The sequence below is a fragment of the Callospermophilus lateralis genome, chromosome 2 (assembly GCF_048772815.1).
Source record: "Callospermophilus lateralis isolate mCalLat2 chromosome 2, mCalLat2.hap1, whole genome shotgun sequence".
NCBI classification, from domain to species: Eukaryota; Metazoa; Chordata; class Mammalia; order Rodentia; family Sciuridae; genus Callospermophilus; species Callospermophilus lateralis.
Window position 1 is genome coordinate 205,621,995 of NC_135306.1, and position 21,194 is coordinate 205,643,188.

Consider the following 21,194-nt stretch of genomic DNA (forward strand, 5'->3'; position numbering starts at 1 on the left):
AAGAACAGGGTTATCAACAAATGCGTGGGTTTATAGAGACAAAGGCCTGACCAGCAATGGTGAAGGCCCTCGCCACATCTAGGCCTCAACCCACAGAGGGCACTGCCTGGAGAGATGCCTGATAGGGGACCGTCCCCAACCCATGGCAAACCACAGAGATGGAGCCAGGTGGCTGGATACCTCCACCTCACTTTCCACCTGCCACATTGGCCACATTACCTGCCAGCAAAATGGTGGGGCAGCCCACTGCCACCATTGCACAGATGGTCTTCTTCCAGGGCGGAGCAAGGTAGAGGAGGGCGGCGAGTGGGTTTGGAAGTGCAAAGGAAAATATCCAGTAATGGTGATTCTTGGTGGGGGAAGTTCCCTCTGTTTTAAGAAAGAGACCCAGGAATAGAAAGACCTGCTCTCTCTTCTTCCTTCGGATGTTGCCATACAAGGTCACAAGGCTTGCTCCCTTCCAAAGGGTGGACACACGCCAAACCCAGCTGAACAGACAGATGTAACAAAACCCTAAATCAACTGACCTTCTTATGATTTCCCCACGTGAGAGATACTACATTTAAGTATTTTTAAGTCACTTCAAGATGGTTTTCTGTTACTTGCAGCTAAACTCAGGTGCATGATGCGATGAGCTGAATGGAGAGGCAGTCTAGCTGCTACCCAGATGCCTAGGGATTCAATTTTCTCTGTGTGTGGGTAGCAGTTGTGAAGACTGATCATAAAAATCCAGAAACTGTTTAAAATCTGTTGGAAAATACTAATGCTAGGGAAGATGGAATAATGATCCTATTGTAAACCAAGTCTGAGCAGCCGGAATTCATTGTCACAGTAATCAGCTGTCAGAGGGAAACTCATGAAGCCTGTGTTAGGTTAATTGTATTCATGGACCCAGTTATTGCCTTCCTGAACGGGCACCATTCACCCTGTGGCTCTGGAGTCTTTTCCCACTCTGAATCTCAGCTGACCCTGTGGCATGTGTGATCAGCAGAACTTGGAGGCAGTGACACTATGCCAATCTCATACCTTAACTCCAAAAGGCTTTGGATGCTACCCTGCCACCTCCATGTGGACAAGCTGTGACTCAAGCTCTACTGGAGGAAGACAGACTACATGGAGGAGAACCCAACAGTCTCATTCCAGACTATGCTGAATAGCCTGCTGACCACCAATAGGTGAGAGACTGCAACCAAGATCAGCAGAGTTGCCTACCCAAGTCCCAGCTGACCGTAGTACATTAAGTAAACACGTCTGAGACCAGAAGAACTGCCCAGCAGATACACAGACTTGCATGTAATATTAAATTGTTAGTATTTTAAGCTACTGTGTTTGAGGATTGTTTGTTACAAAGCCATAGCTAACTGATACTGGACCTTAAGGACTAACAAACTTGCATGGGTACAATGCCTCAAAGATTAACTCAACTGACTGTAGGAAAAATATGGAAACACTTATCTTCCACCATTAGCCTACCTACACCATGCAAAATAGCATTGGCTTGTAAGAATGTACTAGGGATAGCTCCAATAGAAAATGCTCATGAAACTGTTCTCAGCCCTGCTTGGTAGGAAGTAGAATTAGCTAGCCATGGAAGGCCACAGCTCTGAGGTCACATCCCTGTGTCCCTCCTCTTCTAGTGTGATGTTAAAACCTTGAGCATGGAGTACATCTCTGGAAGCCCCTGAGGGACAGATGGAGGATGGGTGGTACACTTGGACTCATAACCAGACCGTGAACTGGTGTCTAGACAGGGAAATTACCAACCAATCCCACACTGTAGCAGCCTTGGGAACTTCCTGGAGCCATGGTCATTGCAGAGGACACTAACATTGGCAGGCAGAGGTGGTCTGGATGGCACCTTTAAACACAGCCCTTGCAAGGGAGACTCTGTAGTTAGCAGGAAACAATTTAGTATCATCTAGTAGCTGAAAGAAACGGTAGGAAAGTATTAAGAAAGGCCACCTGGGGACACGTCCAGGGAGTCTAGATGAAGGTCACCTCTGGATGGATTTCTCCAGCCCTTGCAGCATTGCCAGAATGGCAACAAATCCTACCAAGAAGGGAACACAGAAGAGCCATCCAAGATGAGAAAAGATGGCAACTGAGTTGGCATTCTCTTTGGTGGGGCAAGATGGCCACTGATGGAATTTAGAAGTCCAGGATTTGGTAAGTGTATTTAGTGTCACATGCGGGGACCAACATGCCCTGTAGCTGATGGTTCACTGAAAATTCCCCCAAACTCTAAGCCACACTGGCAGCTGTGTCTTTACCTGGAGCTTTATAAATGGTGGCCACAAGCCCCTTGGATTTCCTTTGATGATTTGCATCAGAACCCCTGGTGTCCCCCAGCACATTAGTTTAGAATAGCAGAAAAGAAAGCGGCCGTGACAGAGGCTTATGTTTTGAATTGCCAGTTAAAAACAGCAACTCAATAACAAAATCAAAAGCATATGTGGGGGCTGGGGCTGTGGCTCAGCGGTAGAGTGCTCGTCTAGCATGTGCAAGGCCCTGGGTTCGATCCTCAGCACCACATAAAAATAAATAAATAAAATAAAGGTATTGTGTCCAACTACAGTTAAAAAATAAATATTAAAAGAAAACATATGGCCAAAGTTTACAGCAAAACTGGGCAATAATGTACACTGGATGCCCAACATACAAGCCAGTAAGAACAAACCACCAACAGTCCCCAGAGGCTTGCATGGAGTCAGCACCCCTGCAGGAAAACAAGGAAGCAGTAGAGCCAAGAACTCACTGGGAAGTAGGGCAGGTAATTCAGGACTGCAAGTGGGAGGAGGCAGCATTTTTTCTCACTCTCACAGTAGATGAATGTTAGGGGTCCATCGTAAGCAGGAAGGTTCCATTTAAGACAGCAACACTAAATGTGGCACATGGTATATGCAAAATTATACATATAGTCATGAACCAGGGAAGACACTGGAGCATCAGCTCCGGAGAACACTCAACGCCCCAGGGGAGAGCAGGGACTTCCTTCCCCTCTCCTGGAGTGGATCTGTGGCTTGCCAATGGAAGAGTGGCCGTCCAAGAGCTCCTTGCTCTCTCCTACTATTGAAGGGAAAAGCGTGGACGAACACCTTCATTCAGCTGCCTCATCCTAAAAATCCCTAGATCAGAGGTCTCCAGACCTGGACTTCATCTGTAGCCACCTGAAATCTCCAGCATTGCATTGCACTTCTCTGATTCTCCTTATTTGTTTGTTTTTGTACCAGGGATTGAACACAGGGACACTTAATCACTAAGCCACATTTTAATTTTTTTGAGACAGGGTCTCACTAAATCGCTTAGGACGTCACTAAGTTGCTGATGCTGGGCTTTTTTACTTTTTATTTCTTATTTTTTATTTGTAGATGAACACAACATCTCTATTCTGCTTATTTAGTTTTCTATTGGTGTGAGGATAGAACCCAGTGCCTCACGCATGCTAGGCAAGCGCTCTACCACTGAGCCACAACCCCAGCCCGCTGAGGCTGGTTTTGAACTCGCAGTCCTCCTGCCTCAGCCTCACAAGCCATTGGGATAAAAGGCATAAGCCACCTCACCCTTTGAAACGGGAATAATTTTAACGCGGCACTGTCCTATTTATCTTGAGAGACTGTGAGGGTGATCATTAGCGACCATGGGTGGAAGTGAGGGCCTCATGAGCGCTTTCCCCGCTGTGATGATGAATTCAGATGGCCATTCTGTCCCTGCTGCTGTGGGATCCTAGGCAAGTCCCAGTTGGCCTCAGTTCTCCTCACCTGGAAAATGGTATTCTGTTTTATGGCGTTGCTGTAAGAGTGAAATGGAATGACACCGGAAATGAGCTTAGTGGCCTCAGTGCCTGACACTTCACGAGCGCTCACTAAACGTTAACTGAGAATCGTTTAATGGTTTTCTTAATTAAAGCTCTATTATTATGAAGATTGTTGCATTCTTCTATGTTCTTCCCCCTCTAAAACGCCAGAGGGCGACATAGACAGGGGGACCCCCAGTCACTACACACCTGACGCAGCGCCTTCGTCGGCCACGCGGTGGCGCTAAGCCCCAGAATGTCTGTTGACCCGGGAGAAGAAGCAGGTAGAGGGGAGTCCTGGAAGACGAGGAGCCCTGACCGAAGGATCTGGGATCCCTGGGCTGAGTAGTTCAGGACACAGTAGGATCAGTGGATAATGAATGGTTCCTGCGGCCTTTATGAAAATGAGGGCTCCCCTTCCTCCCAGTCGGGTCTGCATCTTTCCCCGGGCGGGGGAAGGCCGGGTGGGGGGAGCGCGCTCCTCTGCTTGCTGCAGCTCATTCATCCGCGGCGCGGCACGCCGTTGCCATGGAGATGTGATGCAGACCGGGGGCGGGGGGAGGGAGGCCCCGGGTGACGTCCGCGCTCCTCGCAGCTCGTCTCCCGCGGCCTCCCAGTTCTTGCCTATTTTGGAAGAGAGCCGCAGCCCTTCTGCTGATGCGTGCGCGCTGGCGCCTTTTTAAGGCAACTGGCGGAGTGGTGGCTCCGCCAGAGCCCGGGAGCTGCCCCCGCCCCCGGCCGCGAGCTTGGGCAGGCGGGCCGGGAAGACCCCGGCGCCATCTCCCCCCACCCCCAACCTAGAGCCCTCCACCACTATGGGGACATTCAACCAAGGAGTGAGGAGGTCCTGTCCTTGCCCCTCGCCCTACCCCACCTCCCAAACAGGGGAGACTCCTGTAGGAACCTTGGAAGGACACAAGATGCCAGGCCTAGCGCACTTGGGGATCCTCTGGACAAGGCCACAGTGACATCGCCAGGTGAGGATTTTGCTGCCCTCTGGGCGTCCCTTCAGCTTCCAGCCTTAGTCTTTTTCTCTTTGGACTCAGTCTAGAGACAGATTAGGATCTCAGGAAGGCTCAGTCCTCTTGTTAAACTGAAAGGGAAACTGAGGCTTAGAGGTTAGTGATTGACCAGGGTCAGGGGCCAGAGCTGAGGGGCCAAACAGCTCTGCCCAGCCCTGGATGCCTCTTCCTCCCCGCACAGCACAGATCCTAAGTGGGCGCCCTGGATCAATGATCACTCTGGACAAGCTTTTGGATCCCTCCGACTCCATGATCAACCATCCAAGTTGCTGCTTACAAATGTCTACTTCCATTGAAGGTTTCCTGTAGTCATCAGCTTTCTGGAACTTTCTGAAATCAAACTTTTCTCAGATTGCTGGCAAGTGCTGGTTGGCTTCGGAATGGAGATGTGGCCTGCTGAGCACTGGCAGGGCTCCCCAGAGCTATGTGGACCCAGGCCCTGGGACCCCCGGCCCGTTCCTGATGGCACCTGTACTCTCCCTCCAGCATCTGAGGAGGTGTTTGACAGGGACCCACCGAAGACAGCGTGAAATGCTTGACAATTCCCAAGGAGCCATGGAGGCTCCAGAAACTTCCAGGCCCCACTCTGCCACTCTGGACCAGTATTGGGGACCCAGAGGTGGATCAGATCCAGCCCAGCACTTGTGGGCTCCAAGTTTAGCAAAGGAGAGAGTTTCATGCTCTGGAATAGTTGCCTTGGAGTCTTGAATGGCACTTCCAGGGAGAGCACAGACTTCAATGCACAGAAGGGGAAACTGAGGCAGCGCTCAGAAAGACACAATTTGCCAAGGTCACACGGCAAATCATTGTGTTTTTTCCTGAGGCTGGGGCCCACAACTTTGCATTCTGGCCCCAGGCTCTTTTTCTGAACTTTAACCCCAGAGGCCAGCCTTTGAGACATGTACAAGGTCACTGCATTATGAGCCAAAGACCTGGTTCAGAATCCACCTCCCCCAAGTATGACTGTGTCACTTGGGTCACTTCACTGTCTGCACTAGGCCTCTGTCCCCCAAGACAGATGGCCTCTAAACAGCCCTGGCTCTAATTGTGAGTCTGGGATTCTCTGAAATTGGGTGTTAGGACCCGGCTGTGCGGTCTCTCAGTGGCTGGTTATAGGTCACTCCGAGGGGGTTTTCTCCCACCACTGATGCTAAGAAATGCTGGAGATGGTGGTTACTTCAGCCACAGGCTGTGCGGACCACTCTGAGGATGACCTGGGGGTCAGCTTTGCACACTTCGGACCCCATCGGACCCCTCCAATGGTGAGTCCCCTGATGAACTTGGCACCAAACTGTGTGAATGGCCCCAGATAGGTTGGGTTTAAAGAATGGAAAAGTAGGTCAGTATTGTACTTGCTGCCTCCCAGTCTAGGTGGGCCCGATCTCCAGGGACCTGAGGTGAGCCTGCTCATCCAGTGCTCAGAACTTGGTCCCCTGGGAGACTACAGACCCCAGGAGACATGGGCTCATGCCCATCTGAAACTGGGTCTCAGGGTTGGAGCATTCCCTTTCCAGATCCTGAAGGTACTGGGCTAGGTGGGACCTGGCTCAGAGATGCCCAGAGTGACAAGGGAGGGACCCCCGTCCATTTTGCAAATAGGGAAATGGAGGTCCAGAGAACAGGAGGGGCTTGCATGACCCCCAGAGGACTGTGGCAAAATGAGGACCAGAATTCATGTCTCCTGATCCTCCTGTCCAGAACCGCTCCTCTGCATCAGACACAATCTGCTGACATCCACGCTGAGCTCACCTCCTCTTTTTCCCAGAGCTTTGAATCCTTGGCAAAGGGCGCCTCTGCCCACCCCTGTCAGGTCTGGGCGATTGGGAGCTTTCCCTTCAACCAGATGGTTCTTTCCTCTGAAGCTTCCTGGTGTCCCCTCCCCGCCTACCCGGTGCTCATTCCTTCCTAGTTCCAGAAACTGCTCCATCAACAGGCCACTGCTGCTCTTCCCTTTTTGCTGTAGTTCAGCCAGCTCTGCAGTTCTGGCACTCTCGGGGTGCAGATCCTCATCCTCCCTTGATTGGGGTCTCTCCTTGATTGCTCCTAGGGCTCCCCTCCTGCCTGTGGCCCAGGCCTACTCTTCACCTCTGATCCTCTGACCCTTATCCCCCATCCGTCTTTCCTGGGGTCCCCTGGACCATGCCCTGCAGACACCCTCCCTGCTGGCCCAGGGCCAGTGGAAATAAGCAGCCCACCTCAGAGGGGTGCTGTGAGGTTTATGGAGTTGATACCTGCACCAGGTAAATAAGGCGCAGAAACATGCTGCGACGGTGAGTGCTCACATCTCCAGGTGTGCTCAGGTGAGATCATGGAAAGTCTTGAAGCTGGAGCCTGTGGCAGCCCAGGCAGCTGTGAATAGAGGGGGAGAGAGGAGAAGCAGCAGGAGGGGCTTTTGGTAATGGGCAGCAGTAGCCGGGATCTTGTGGGTTTCACTTGGGGGAGAGCATGTTCAGGTTGGCTTCTAGAAAACTAGCTCGGGGGCTCAGTTGCTGAATCCTGAAGGGTGTGTTGGGGCTGAGCTGATTCTCCATCCCTGGACTTGGGGAGCACTATGGGGGGGCACTAATGCCTAGGGAGGGGTGCACTGAAGCCCAGGCCCAAGCCCTCAGGGTCACTTACTCTGTGTCCTTTGGCTTTCCCAGGACCCCACTGTCATCTCTGTCCTTTCTGCTGCAGCCCCCAGTGTGCCCTACTCCATGTAGTTATCTCAGACCAAGCCCGGAACAGTGTGTCGAGGGCCGGCAGGTGCCAGCCCCTGCGCCACTCTTGCTGAACCAGTCCAGGTTGGCTCTGCAGAATCTTGCTCAGAACCACATTTTTCAAGTTAACATCATAACAATTCACGTTCCATCATCCAACACATGTTTTGCTCCTTTTATATACATCAGGCTGTTCTCTAAGTGAGCTCACTGACTTCCTGCATCAAGCCCTCGATGCCAGTGCCATTGTTCTCCTCACATCCCTGCTGAACAGGTGGTAAACTGAGACACGAGAAGTTTAGTCACTTAGTTAAGTGTCACAAACACTCAGCCCAGAGCCTGGTGCAGCCTCCACCCCTTCTGCCTTGGGTCCCTGCAGCCAGGCTCTCCTCTCCACCTAGACCATATCAACCCCTACCGCCTTCTGATGGCCCTGCAGATAGCCAAAGATTCCAACCCACCCTCTTAAGGTCCTCTCTTCTCTGAGATAAACATCTGCAGTCTTCCGTCTTTTAGACTTTTTTTAAAAAATAAATATTTATGTGCTTCTTGCTTCATGCCGGGGAGTTGATGGTGAGCAGAGCAGACCATTCCCTCCAGGTGGCTACAGAAAATCAACTCACCTCTGGAAAACAATGCAAAGTTACTATGGCAACAAGAGCTGGAAGAGGTGCAGGGTGCCTAGGAACATGTGACTGAGGATTTGGCTTAGGAAAATCAGGGAAGGCTTTCTGGAGGAGGTGATGTTTGAGGTGAGACATCAGGAAAATGACATGAACCAGGCCCAGGGGATGGCAAATGCCACCCCCACAGAGGGCAGAGAATATGCAAAGACAACTCGTGGAGGGCAGCAGGGCAGGAGGGCAGCAGGGCCCAGGCTGGAAGAAACTGCCTGGAAGAAACTGGAGACACAGACATGGCAGGCTGCAGACCTGGGGGAGGTCTGGGTCACTCCTCAAAGGTCCTGGCCGTGCCTCTGCTCAAGGCTGGGCCTGAGCCACTTCATCTCAGTACCATCCCAACACAGCTGGAGCCAAACCTGGTCCAGATGGGGGCTGCCCTCTGTGAACACACCCTTGACCTCCTTTGTGGCTGCCTGTCACTGTAGAGAGCCTTTTTCATGCGGCTGCACTCCCGGTCCCTCCCACCTACCCCCGCTGGCCAGCACAGCCTGGTCAGCCGGACACTGGCCCCCCAGCAACTTGGCTCAAACATCTCCCACATGGCCCCCCCAAACACCTTGCACACCTGCTTCACAGCAGTCTCCCCTCGAAGGTGAGCTGGGGTCCACTCTCCCTCACCAGCTTGGAGGCTCCATGAGCTCAAGGCCAGGCCCGTTTCACCTTTTCACATCACCACAGAGGCTGCCCCCACTCAGCCCTCAGGGAGCACCTGTGACCTCCTCACCGGGCCCCTGCTCCATGCCCGGCCAGTGCCAGGTGCTGGGGATATGGAAAGCAGCCGTAGATGCTGGTGGGGAGACAGTCAGGTGAACAGGGGATGACATTGCAGCATGTAGGAGGCATGGGGTCCCTGCTGTGAACTCGTAAAGTGGTTTGGGTTTTGTTCTTGTTTTTGAGGGCCCATCTTCCTTCTCTTCTGGGCACAGGTGCCGCTCCTCCCTCTACTCCCGCGTCCTCCCCTCTCAGCCTTGCCCGAAGGTCAGCATCTTTTCCCACTGGGCTCCACTCACCCCCTGCCACCCTTTGTATGGCTCCAGGTCCCTCATTGTCCCTGCTCAGCCTGCTCCCTGTCCCTGACCATTTCAATGCGTGTTTGCAGCACCCTCCCTCTTCACACGAGATTTGTTGATTTCATAACCATAAATAGATAAAATGTTCTGAATGCTTCCTTCCATGTGCTAGTAGGATTGAGGGAGTGATAGCATCATGAAAAGGCCTTAGGAGAAAGAAAACAGCCTGCCAGGAGGCACCGAAGACAGCACAGCCACCAGAGAACCAGCTCCACAGGAGGTTTATGTTTTCCCTTCATAGACATGGGGCCTGGGGAGCAGGCTAGAAAATCTGTCAGAAGACCTTTGCAAGGATTCAAATCCACCAATTCAAAAGAAAAATCTAATAAGACTGATCCAGTTAAAGATAAAACAGAAAAAAGGAGAAGTGGGGAAACCTGGCTTCTAATTCTGGATCTATCTCCTTCTAGCTGTGTGACCCTGGACAATTACTTGACCTCTCTGAGCAGGTGTGTGGAGATTCTTCCCCTGGGTTAGATTAGAGGCTTCAGAAGGCCTGGGATCCCACACTGCTGTCATTTTCTTTCCATAAAGAGAAAAGTGTCTTTCTGACAATAACTTGATCACCAATGTGGGATAAATCCCTCTTCCCGAAATGCAGTCTTGAGGGCTAGAGTTGGGACAGGGTGGAATGCAGTACCCTGCCTCTTCAATACCAGCTCCAATTCATGTTGCCATGGGAACAGATGGGGAGCACCACTCCAGCCTGGGGAAGCCTCATCTGCACACCCACAAAGGGGGCTAGGCGTTGATGGGAGCCTACCCCATAGGGCTTCCCAACCTCTTCTCCCGTAACATGTACATAAGGAGCATTACTTCTCCAGGAACTTGGAAGAGTAAAGGGAGAGGAAATGATGGTTTGGTAAGCTCCGGGTTCAGAGAGTTTTCTGGGTGAGAAAGAGAGAGAGAAAAAGTGGAGATCTTCTTGGGTGAGCTCACCTTCTACTCTAAGGATGGCCAACTTTTTCTGTAATGAGTCAGATAGTAAATATTTGGGGCTTTGGGGGCGTATAGTCTGTGTTGCAGCTACTCAGCCCCGACATTGTGGTGTGAAAACAGCCATAGACAATAGGCAAATGAATGGATGTGACCGTGTTCCAATAAACCTTTATTGACAAAAAGACCAAATGGGTCAATTTGGCACATGGGCCATAGTGCCTAGGCTCCTGGTGTTCCACAGGGTGCAAGAGAATAGCCTGGATTGGGAAGTAGGAGCTGGGCTTAAGGTGCAGCATTGCCAGTGCCTGCTGTGTGACTTTGATTAAGTCATCATCCACCTCTGATCCTTACTTTTATCATCTCTCAAATTAGCATCGTAATATCAGTTGGATTGGTCATGAGAGGCTGTCTAACAGATCAGTGACACTCTAAGAGTTTTCTTCCCTCTCCTCCATCACTTTGAGTAGAGTTGCACCCGTTGCCCACTCCACCCCCACCTGGCCATGCCCTTGCCTGCTGAGGGTGGTGGCAGCCTGCCAGAGGGGAGGTGACTCGAAGGAAGACTAGATTATTAGTCTTCCTTCCCAATCCCCAGCCCCGAGTGGCCCCATTTCTGCAGCAAGTCTAGTACAGGAAGAAATGAGGAATCCCTTCTCTCCATCTCCCAGCCATTTGGCAGGAGGCGACGGTTCACTTGAAGGAGCGATGTGGCTGCAGTGGCTGGTAGCCAGGGCTTGGAGAAGGCCTCTGAGATTCAGGCTGGGACTGGGGTCAGGAGAGATGAGCTTCTGTGCTCCCCTAGAACATTCCTCTATGGCCCCAGTTTCCCTGGGGCTCAAATTAAACAGCCAAGCTGGAATCTAGGGAAGGGCACCGCCAGCGGCCTGGCAGATCTTGAGCTTGTCCACCTGTCTGTCCTGGTGCTGGCCTCCTTGCTCATCTTTTCATCCTCCCTGAAGCCCATCAAGTGATTCATTCATGTCCCTCTCTTCTCCCTCTTCTTGTCTTCCCTTCATCCTTTCTTTTCTTTCTCATGGACATATTTATCCAGAGAAAGACAAGAGTAGATAGCACTCTGTCAAGATCTTTGCCCCAAATCTTCAGAAAACTGCCCAGGAGTCCCCATGCTCTCCCGAAGAACCAGATTTCCCATCCACCTTCCAACTCCTTCCCAGGAGTCATTCTCCTGGAAATTTCTGGAAATGGTACACCTCTTCTGTAATGGAGGTTGAGGTGTGATGTTCCCCCTAGGTTCCCAATAAAGCTATGCAAGACAGAAGCAAGGAATCCTGTGGCCTGTTCTTGCTATAAAAAGGCCTTTTTCGGAAAAAATAATAAAGAAAGGAATCAGCCAATCCCTCCTCGATGCCATCACCTCTTCTTGGTGATTTTTCGGGGAAGGAGTGGGCGGGTTGCCATGGCAACAGATGCGAGCTCTGCTCAGTAAGGAAGGGACCTTGATATTTTTTTCTCTCATTCTCTCAGTTGTGTGTCTGTGTGTGTGTGTCTCTGTGTGTGTGTATGTGCGTGCTACACATGACTGTGCCCACACCAGGATTTTTTTTTAAGAACTAAAGAAAGCCCTTCTCTTCTCTCAGCTCCCCAAATATGGAGTGATGGAAAACCACTTACTCCTGCAGGCCAGGAAGGATCAGGATGGTTCCAGAGAAAGGGGAGTGTTTACGTGGGGCTGCCTTCCTCCATGTTTTTACTAGAAACTGCCTGTGACAAAGAGACCTTTGCACATGGTTGGGGGCTAAGGACTAGAAAGAAGGGAAGATGCTGGGTGGGGAGAAGAGAGCAAAGGATAAATGGTGCAAGAGACCGACAAGGGACATCAGAGAGAGCAACCAAGGTATACTGAGCCTAGGGATGCATGCAAGTCCACACACACCCTCAGATGCTGAGAGAGGGGACAGAGCAGACTCAGAGAGAGAGACAAACACACACGGAGACACACAGGAAACTGTAAAAATAAATATGTACAGGCACAAACATAGAACTACAAGCAATATAGGAAGGTGAAGAGTTTTTGAAAAGATGCGCATCGATGCAAGCATAGGAAAATACACAAATGCACAGAGATAGACACACAGCTACAAAGACACATGCATACACATAGATACAGACCTACAGACATGTTTGGACAGACATGTTCAGATGCAGACACACAGGGATGTACAGTCTCAATCTAGTGAGCAAACATTCATTCATTCATTCCCTCTCTCTCTCTCTCTCTCTCTCACACACACACACACATACACACACACACACACACACACTCCCTATCTTAAATTGCCCAAGCAGCCTCCAGTAATAGTGCATAACTGGGGTTGCTGGTGCTCATCCAGTAGGTTTGACTAGGAGGCTCCCGCTCCCCCTCCTCCATTCTTTCTACATATTCACCCGGGGCCCCTCTCCCAATTCACTCCCTTGCCCACTTTCCAATAGCCCATGGGCTGTGATGCCCCCTCACAGGCTCCCAATTCTTAGTCTGTTCTGCTGCTGCTGCTGCCTGCCGCTTGGGGGGAGAGTGGGTGACTCAGCCAGGCCAGGATGACTCACACTGACAGTATTTTTAGCAGCGGCCAGGAGCTCTCTAGCGTGCCAGCCGCCCCCCTCCTCCTGCTTGCTATTTCTGAACCGTCACTGGTGATATAAATAGCTCCTCTCCCACGGCCTGAAGCTGCTGCCAAGCTATTTTTGGTTCTGCACAGTTAAAAATAGTTTCACGGAGGTGGGAGGCAAGAGGAGTGGGAGCTGGCCTAGGGAGCGGAGACATCCAGAGCTTCTCAACTTGAATCAGAGTGGGCGAACTAGGATGAGCCCTCCTCCGCCCCCTCCCGTGTCCCTTTCTAGACCCTTCTTGCTTTCTAAAGCGCTTTCTCTCCAGTCCATTCTCCTGGAAAAATCCAAGGACTCTTCCCTCGAGCCCAATTCTCCTCCCTTGCTTACTCAACTCCCAGAGCCCAGGCATCTTGGCCCTTAGAGACCCCCACCCATTTATTCTCATAGAAGAAGGGGTCAGCTAAAGGGGGCTTCACCCTGAGGCCTGTGTGGACGCGAGCCCTGCTTCGCTGTTCCAGGTGGCCATAATCTGACTCTGTGGCAGTGCTTTCAGAACCGTGGACAGCGGTCGGGGGCACCGTTCTTTCCTTATGAATCTGCTCCTCCAACTGCTGCAGACTAGCTGGACCCAGTCAACAGACAGACCCCTCTTGTTACGGAGGGGTGCCACGAATGTCCCCCAGCCAGGACCTAAAGCAACAGTAGGTGAAGAAAACAGGAGGCCTGCCCTGGGTTTTCATACGGAAAGGGAGTCCAAAGATAAGGGGAACAGAAGCTGGAGTGAGGGGTGAGTGGGGACACGGGTAATTAGAGATGAAAAATGCAACCGAGACATACGTCCTGAAGGGACCACCTCTCCATCATTCAGGTCCACAGAGTTGGAGACAGACTCATGCACACCATCCCCCACCTCAATTGTGCCACTGATCCTAGGGTGGTTTGTGTGATGGCCCAATCTCTGCCAAAATAGCACAAGACCATCAGGACAGGGTCTCCACAGCCACAGACCCCTCTTCTATGACATCCTTATCCTCAGTTGCCTCTTCTTCCTCCCACGCTGCCTGTCTTGCTACCACCCATTTCGATGAGGACTGGGAGTTTCTTGACCCCAAACATTTCTTCTTGGTGTCAAAGTTCATATTCACCCTTCCTGTGTGACTCTCTACAATCAGGCCAACCCCTCTCCCTCAATTTTTATGTGGTTTCATTTCCAGTATTCCATATACCCCCTTCTCCCCCAAATAACGTTTCAGATAAAAATGTCTTCTAGACCACTCCCTGTTCCCATTATGGGATCCTGGGGTAAGAGGCAACCTATTTCCCCTGTGGACAGCAGTCATGTGTGGTGAATGGAGAAAGAAGATAGTAGGGAAAGAAAGGCCACACGATATGGACACGACCTGACAACGAAAAAAAGACAGACGTGATGGAACAGAAGGGGAACCTTAGGGGGCTAGGGGGCGCATAAACCTAGGACAGGCTACCTAGCATGCAATAAGATTTTAAAGACTGAGGGTTGGAGGGTGGAGAGTTGAAGATGGAGAGACAGCGAGGAATCTTAGAGCTGAAGCTGGGGAGAGGGTTGCAGGGAGGCGTGGAGGAGAGCCCGGCCGAGTTTAAGGGTCCCTGGTAGGTGCCGCAGTCGCGGAGGACCCAGTGCGGCCCCCTCACTTCCCCGCAGCCTCCCCCTCTTCCCTGCCGGAGCAGCGGGGGGAGCTCGCGGAGCTGCGCGGAGGCCGCCAGGCCCCGCCCGCTGCGGCGGCTGCGGCAGAGGATTCCTGTCCTAATATGGAGCTGGGATTCCCCCGGCCCCGCCCCCGCCCCCCGGCCCGCGGGAGCGATCGAGGCTCCCCGAGGGCGGGGTAACCGCTAGCTTTGGGGGCCGGCAATGCGGCGGGGGGTTGGGGAGGCCCCTGGGTGAAGACCGCACTGTGCCCTGGGTCCCTGCCTCAGTTTCCCCCCATCAGCGACTAAGGTTAATTGATCGACAGAGAAACGAAGATTCATTGCAGACTACAGCGTTGGTATTCCTAGTCTCGTTGGTATTCCTAAGACCGGACTCCACTGGCGCCTTTCCCACAGGACCCCCACCTTTCCATCCCATCCTAGGGACTTAGACCCCCCTGTAACTACCCCTGATAAATCGCCAAGGCGGAGGCTTGGGAAGGGGAAGGGAATATTAGTATATTAGTTCTTTGAAAATGGACAAGGAAATCCCAGACTGAATAGACCCCAGGAAGGAATCCCAGGTGTGACCTATCCCCCAAAGGCCAGGGAAAGTCCGTGCCCTCCCACTTATATGACCTTGACCTTTGCCTGGCAAATGATGAGGGGGATTTGTCAATGACCCCGTTCCTCCCCATTCCCTTATCTCCTTAAAACTCGCTGTCAGTATCAGCCCCTTCTTGCCCTCTACGCTCTCTTGCAGGGGTCTTCAGACCGCCCTGACTTGTGCCCTGTCCCTTCCCCCAACACACTGGGAAACCTGAGTCCCCACACCCCCGTTTCAGGCTTTTCTAAGGCAGCGCCAGGCTCTACTCAGCTCCCGCCAGCCGCGGCCCCCTCCGCAGCCTGTCTTCTCCCCCTTCTCCCGGCCCCCCTCCCGCTCTTGTTCAACGTCATGGGATGACGTTGGAAGCCGGGGAGGGAGGAGGAGCGCCCCCCCTCCCCAGTTAGCGGCTCCCGCTGCAGCTTGCTTAGCCCAGCCTCCCGCTTTCCCCCCCCCCCGCCTCTAAAACGAGCCCCCCACGCCTGGCAGGAGCTATATAAGGCGGAACCAGGCAGGCGAGGGGGGCAGCGCAGCCGAGCGGAGCCCAGGAGAGGAGAGAGAGAGCGAGAGCCGGAGCGAGAGACTGGGAAGCAAGCAGGAGGAAGCCGCCGGTGCGTCGGGACAGGAACGCAGGTGTTCGGAGCGCCGGAGCTGGAGCTCCACAGCCGGCAGTCATGTACCGCTCCACCAAGGGCGCCTCCAAGGCGCGCCGCGACCAGATCAACGCCGAGATCCGGAATCTCAAGGAGCTGCTACCGCTGGCCGAAGCGGACAAGGTCCGGCTGTCCTACCTGCACATTATGAGTCTTGCCTGCATCTACACTCGCAAGGGTGTCTTCTTCGCTGGAGGTGAGCAATCTGGGGCTAGCTACGGAGACCCAAACTGGCGGGTACCGGGGACAGTGGATCTGAGGGAACTCACTGGGACTGCTGCATGTCCAAGGCAGCATGTTGGCGAGCTAAGGAGAGAAGGGACTCGGGGGGACTTGGAGGACTCGGGACTTCCTACTTTTCTTCCTGAGCTCTGTCGTCCAGACCTCACTTTAGTTTGGGATGAGGGTTAGAAAGCCTGAATGGTATTCCTAGAACCAAATTTAGGGAAGGAGAAGAGACAGGACAGAATGGCTGTACTCCCCACCAGCTCAGAGCACCCCGGGAATCCGGTGAGGGAAGCCTGGGAAGTTGCAGGGACGGAGCCACCAAAGCCTAGAGGAAGGGCAGCTGCAGTTTGCCACCCTGAAGGGCTCTACTGATGGCTCTGGGGAGCTGTCCGGGGTGCTGACCGCAACGATTGCATGTGAGGCGCTGTCTGCGGTGCTGAACCCAAGTCCACTTGGGAGCTCTGTCCACGGTGCTGACATCCAGGGCCGCTGAGGCTCCGGGGCCGCTCAGAAGCGTGAGGGCTCGCTGGCTGGGGAGTTCCAGCAACAGGTCCGCTGGCCAAAAGCTGCGGACAGCGGGTCAACAGGTGTTTGCAGAGGCAGGTCTATGAGAAATTCCTCTGGCTTCTCTGAAACTCACGAGCCTTCCTCACTTCTGCTTTGTGTGCCAGTCTTATCTTGACTCACCATGTCTTCTCATCCCACAGGCACTCCTCTGGCTGGCCCCACAGGGCTTCTCTCAGCTCAAGAGCTTGAAGACATCGTAGCAGCACTGCCTGGATTTCTGCTTGTTTTTACAGCTGAGGGGAAGTTGCTATACCTGTCTGAGAGTGTGAGCGAGCATCTGGGACACTCGATGGTGAGTACTGAGAGTGTCTTCAGCTCAGACTGGGGTGTGAATAATGTACAATGAGCTTTCTACTCCTAAGAAGCTGAGAGTTATCGGAGAGGGAGGGATCCTGCACTGGAAGATGCTATGGGCCAAAGATTGTCTCTTGCTGTCTTCACTAATGATCATCTTTCTTTCCTTCAGGTGGACTTGGTTGCCCAGGGTGACAGTATCTACGACATCATTGACCCAGCTGACCACCTCACTGTGCGTCAGCAACTCACCCTGCCCTCTGCTCTGGACACTGGTAAGAACTGCCTTCTTCCTTCAGTCCAGTCTCCCTCTGCTCCCCTGTTCCACCCCATTGACCATCTTTCTCAGCCACCCACACTCTTAATATTTTTTTTCCTTACCCATCTAGATCGTCTCTTCCGTTGCCACTTCAACACCTCCAAATCTCTTCGGCGCCAGAGCGCAGGCAACAAACTGGTGCTTATTCGAGGCCGATTCCATGCTCACCCACCTGGGGCCTACTGGGCAGGAAATCCTGTGTTCACTGCCTTCTGTGCCCCACTGGAGCCAAGACCCCGCCCTGGCCCTGGCCCTGGCCCTGGCCCTGGCCCTGCCTCACTCTTCCTGGCCATGTTCCAGAGCCGGCATGCTAAAGACCTCACCCTACTGGACATATCTGAGAGGTAAGCCCAGAGTTCTCAAACCTCAGGAGGAAGGCAGGCCAGAGATGATGGGACCCTAGATTCTGGAGTCAGGGGCAGGGAAGATGGGATTTAGTGGGCAGAGAACCTGGGAGGGAGTGAGATGCATGTGTTCCAAGCAAGGAAAACAAAGTTGAATTCACCCTTTCCACTTTCCCAGTGTCCTAATCTACCTGGGCTTTGAGCGCAGTGAACTGCTCTGTAAATCATGGTATGGACTGCTGCACCCTGAGGACCTGGCCCATGCTTCTGCTCAACACTACCGCCTATGTGAGTGTCCAGAGAGGCTGGGGACAAGACAGGGAGCTGGGAAAGGGCATAGGAGACCAGACCAATAATGGACTATGGTCAAGGCTGATGTTGGGGAGGTACCAGAGTAAACCTCAGGGTGAAGGGTCAAGGCGAGAATAGAACCAAGCTGGGGAACTCGAGTGTCAAGGTCAAGGTGGGGAGTGAGAGGTGCAGGTTAGGGTAGTCAGAAAAGAAGTTGTTGGGCTCCCTCAATTCAGTGGAGAAATGAGCAAGGTGGGAGTTTAGGTGGTGTCACCTGGTGGGTATCCTAACCCTGCATCTCTTCTTTCTCCCCAGTGGCTGAGAGTGGAGATATTCAGGCAGAGATGGTTGTGAGACTACAGGCCAAGTCTGGAGGCTGGGCGTGGATTTACTGCCTGTTATACTCAGAAGGTCCAGAAGGCCCTATTACTGCCAATAACTACCCAATCAGGTGAGCTGCAAAGACAGGGCCCTGGGGGGCAGCCAAGGTCTGTATGGAAGAGATGCAAATCAGAGAACGGCTCTGGGAATGGACACCAAACCCTTATGGCTGCCTCTTCTCTTCTCCAGTGACACGGAAGCCTGGAGCCTCCGCCAGCAGCTGAACTCTGAAGATACCCAGGCAGCTTATGTCTTGGGCACCCCGGCTATGCTGCCCTCATTTCCTGAGAACATCCTCTCCCAGGAACAGTGTTCTAACCCACTCTTTACCCCACCCCTGGGGGCTCCCAGAAGCACTGGTTTCCCAAACACTCCTGGACTAGGTATTGTCTCAGCATCGGAAGAGCTTCCCCGACCACCTAAAGAGCTGGATTTCAGTTACCTGCCATTCCCTTCTGGGCCTGAGCCTTCTCTCCATGCAGAACTGAGCAAAGATCTTGTGTGTACCCCACCCTACACACCCCACCAGCCAGGAGGCTGTGCCTTCCTCTTCAGCCTCCATGAGCCCTTCCAGACCCATCTGCCTGCCCCATCCAGCTCACTCCAAGAACAGCTGACTCCAAGCACTGCAACCTTCTCGGATCAGTTGACGCCCAGCAGCGCAACCTTCCCAGATCCACTAACCAGCCCACTCCCAGGCCAGTTGACCGAAACTTCAGCCAGAAGCTATGAAGACCAACTGACTCCCTGCACCTCTACCTTCCCAGACCAGCTGCTTCCCAGCACTGCCACCTTCCCAGAGCCTCTGAGTAGCCCTTCCCATGAGCAGCTGACTCCTCCCAGCACAGCATTCCAAGCACCCCTGAACAGCCCCAGCCAAACTTTCCCAGAGCAGCTGAGTCCCAATCCCACCAAGACTTACTTCGCCCAGGAGGGATGCAGTTTTCTCTATGAGAAGTTGCCCCCAAGTCCTAGCAGCCCTGGTAATGGGGACTGCACACTCCTGGCCCTGGCTCAGCTCCGGGGCCCCCTGTCTGTGGACGTCCCCCTGGTGCCTGAAGGCCTGCTCACACCAGAGGCCTCTCCAGTCAAGCAGAGTTTCTTCCACTACTCTGAGAAGGAGCAAAATGAGATTGACCGTCTCATCCAGCAGATCAGCCAGTTGGCTCAGGGCATGGACAGGCCCTTCTCAGCTGAGGCTGGCACTGGGGGACTGGAGCCACTTGGAGGACTGGAGCCCCTGGACTCCAACCTGTCCCTGTCGGGGGCTGGCCCCCCTGTGCTCAGCCTGGACCTGAAACCCTGGAAATGCCAGGAGCTGGACTTTCTGGCTGACCCTGATAACATATTCCTGGAAGAGACGCCCGTGGAAGACATCTTCATGGATCTCTCTACTCCAGACCCCAATGGGGATTGGGATTCAGGGGATCCTGAGGCAGAGGGCCCAGGAGGGGCCCCATCGCCTTGCAACAACCTGTCCCCAGAAGACCACAGCTTCCTGGAGGACCTGGCCACCTATGAAACCGCCTTTGAGACAGGTGTCTCAGCATTCCCCTACGATGGGTTTACTGATGAGTTGCATCAACTCCAGAGCCAAGCTCAAGACAGCTTCCATGAAGGTGAGTACAGCCCAAAATATCAAGAATATGTCCCTGTCCTTCCAATGAGATTCAGGGTAGGCTTGGGCGGGAATCTGTTCCCCTCTCTATATTTTAATTTTGCTAAAGGTAGCAGTGAGAGTAAGAAAAAAACATTAAAATATTAATATGTAAGTTTTTGATCAAGTGATGTGGCAGGCAGGGGCTGGGGATTGATGGCTGTAGAATCCTTTGGGAAGGTGTATGCTTCCTAACTCAGAGAAGCCACCCCATTTTATAAGTGAAGACAATCAATGTCCCAGAGTAAAGAAACTGTCCTTAAGCCACATAAACATGGCTGAAAATTGATTCGAGTTCTGTTGATTGAGTTCTATCCCCTGAAGGGGATGCTGAACAACAGTTTGTAGAAATTGAGGAAAGAAAGAGGATGAGGCTGAGCCCCAGGCTCCATCACTGTTAGTTCTCTGCTATGGCCCCATTATTTCCAAAACTACAACCATAGTTTCACGCCATCTGGACAAATTTCCTCTTGTCTGCTGAGCTTAGATGATTGGGTCATTGAGCCAACATATTTGACACCCATCCTATATACCAACACTGTGCCACACCCTCAACCCTAGGATGCTCTTTTCTAATAGGCCTGACTGACTCTCTCCCTCCCTCCCTCCCTCTCTCTACAGATGGAAGTGGAGGGGAACCAACGTTTTGAATAAGTCTGTGACTTAACGTCGTCAAGTATGGCATATTGTCATCAAGACGTGGAGCCGCTCTCCACCCCCCCGGGACTGTTGGGGGGATTCTGGGGGCCAGAGGGGGATATATCTGATTTCCCAGGCCCTGAGAGATTTGGGGGGGTGGTGGGAGGGCAAGGGAGGGGAGCTTCTTTTTAAACTCAAGAGACTTCGAGCGATCCCAGTTTCCATTTCAATCTGTATTCACTCGTAGTGAGTTTCCTTGAATGCGATTTCAAGCGGAGAATGGGGGAGTCTCACTTCCCCCCGCGCTGCCCCATGGGCCTGGGCCAGTTCTCCACTCCTAGGGGCCAAGCCACCCCTGGGCCTTCGTGGGGGAAAGGCAGGACCCACCTGGGCCAGCCTGTGCCCTGAGGGGCTCTTGACACCCACGTAGAATTCTCTACACACCAGTAACGGGATTTCAATTCCGATGGACTCCGCCGCCCTGGCGGCCCTTCCTGTGACTTTTGCGCCCCGCGCCTGGGGTGGGGGGTGCGAAGAGACGCTACGTTCCTTTCCGATGGAGGAAGGCAGACCTGCCAACACACGTGTGCTTGCACGAACGCGTGTACCTGGTGCGGGATCACCCGGCCGCCAGACCGCCTGGGCCTGCCCAGACGGCCAACTCGTGGTGCTGTGGTGACTTTGTAGCCAACTTTATAATAAAGTCCAGTTTGCCTTTTTGGTAATTCCAGTGTCATGACTGCTGTGAAAAAGGAAGGATGGGGAGTGAGAAAGTGGG

General features: G+C 53.0%; 1 protein-coding gene across 2 annotated transcripts; it reads left to right on the top strand.

Annotated features, from left to right (window-relative positions):
• Window positions 1–15,717: 15,717 nt before the first annotated feature.
• Window positions 15,718–20,427, top strand: Npas4 (neuronal PAS domain protein 4). 2 transcript variants are annotated; one of them, XM_076844805.2, is made up of 8 exons: window positions 15,718–15,892; window positions 16,632–16,783; window positions 16,958–17,060; window positions 17,175–17,448; window positions 17,627–17,736; window positions 18,055–18,190; window positions 18,310–19,739; window positions 20,399–20,427. In XM_076844805.2, the coding sequence occupies exons 1-8, from the start codon at window positions 15,718–15,720 to the stop codon at window positions 20,425–20,427; spliced, it is 2,409 nt and encodes an 802-aa protein (XP_076700920.2). The 2 variants fall into 2 exon arrangements, with proteins under 2 accessions (XP_076700920.2, XP_076700921.2); XM_076844806.2 differs by lacking the exons at window positions 15,718–15,892; window positions 16,632–16,783; window positions 16,958–17,060; window positions 17,627–17,736 and having other exon boundaries at window positions 17,265–17,448.
• The last annotated feature ends 767 nt before the right edge of the window (window positions 20,428–21,194 follow it).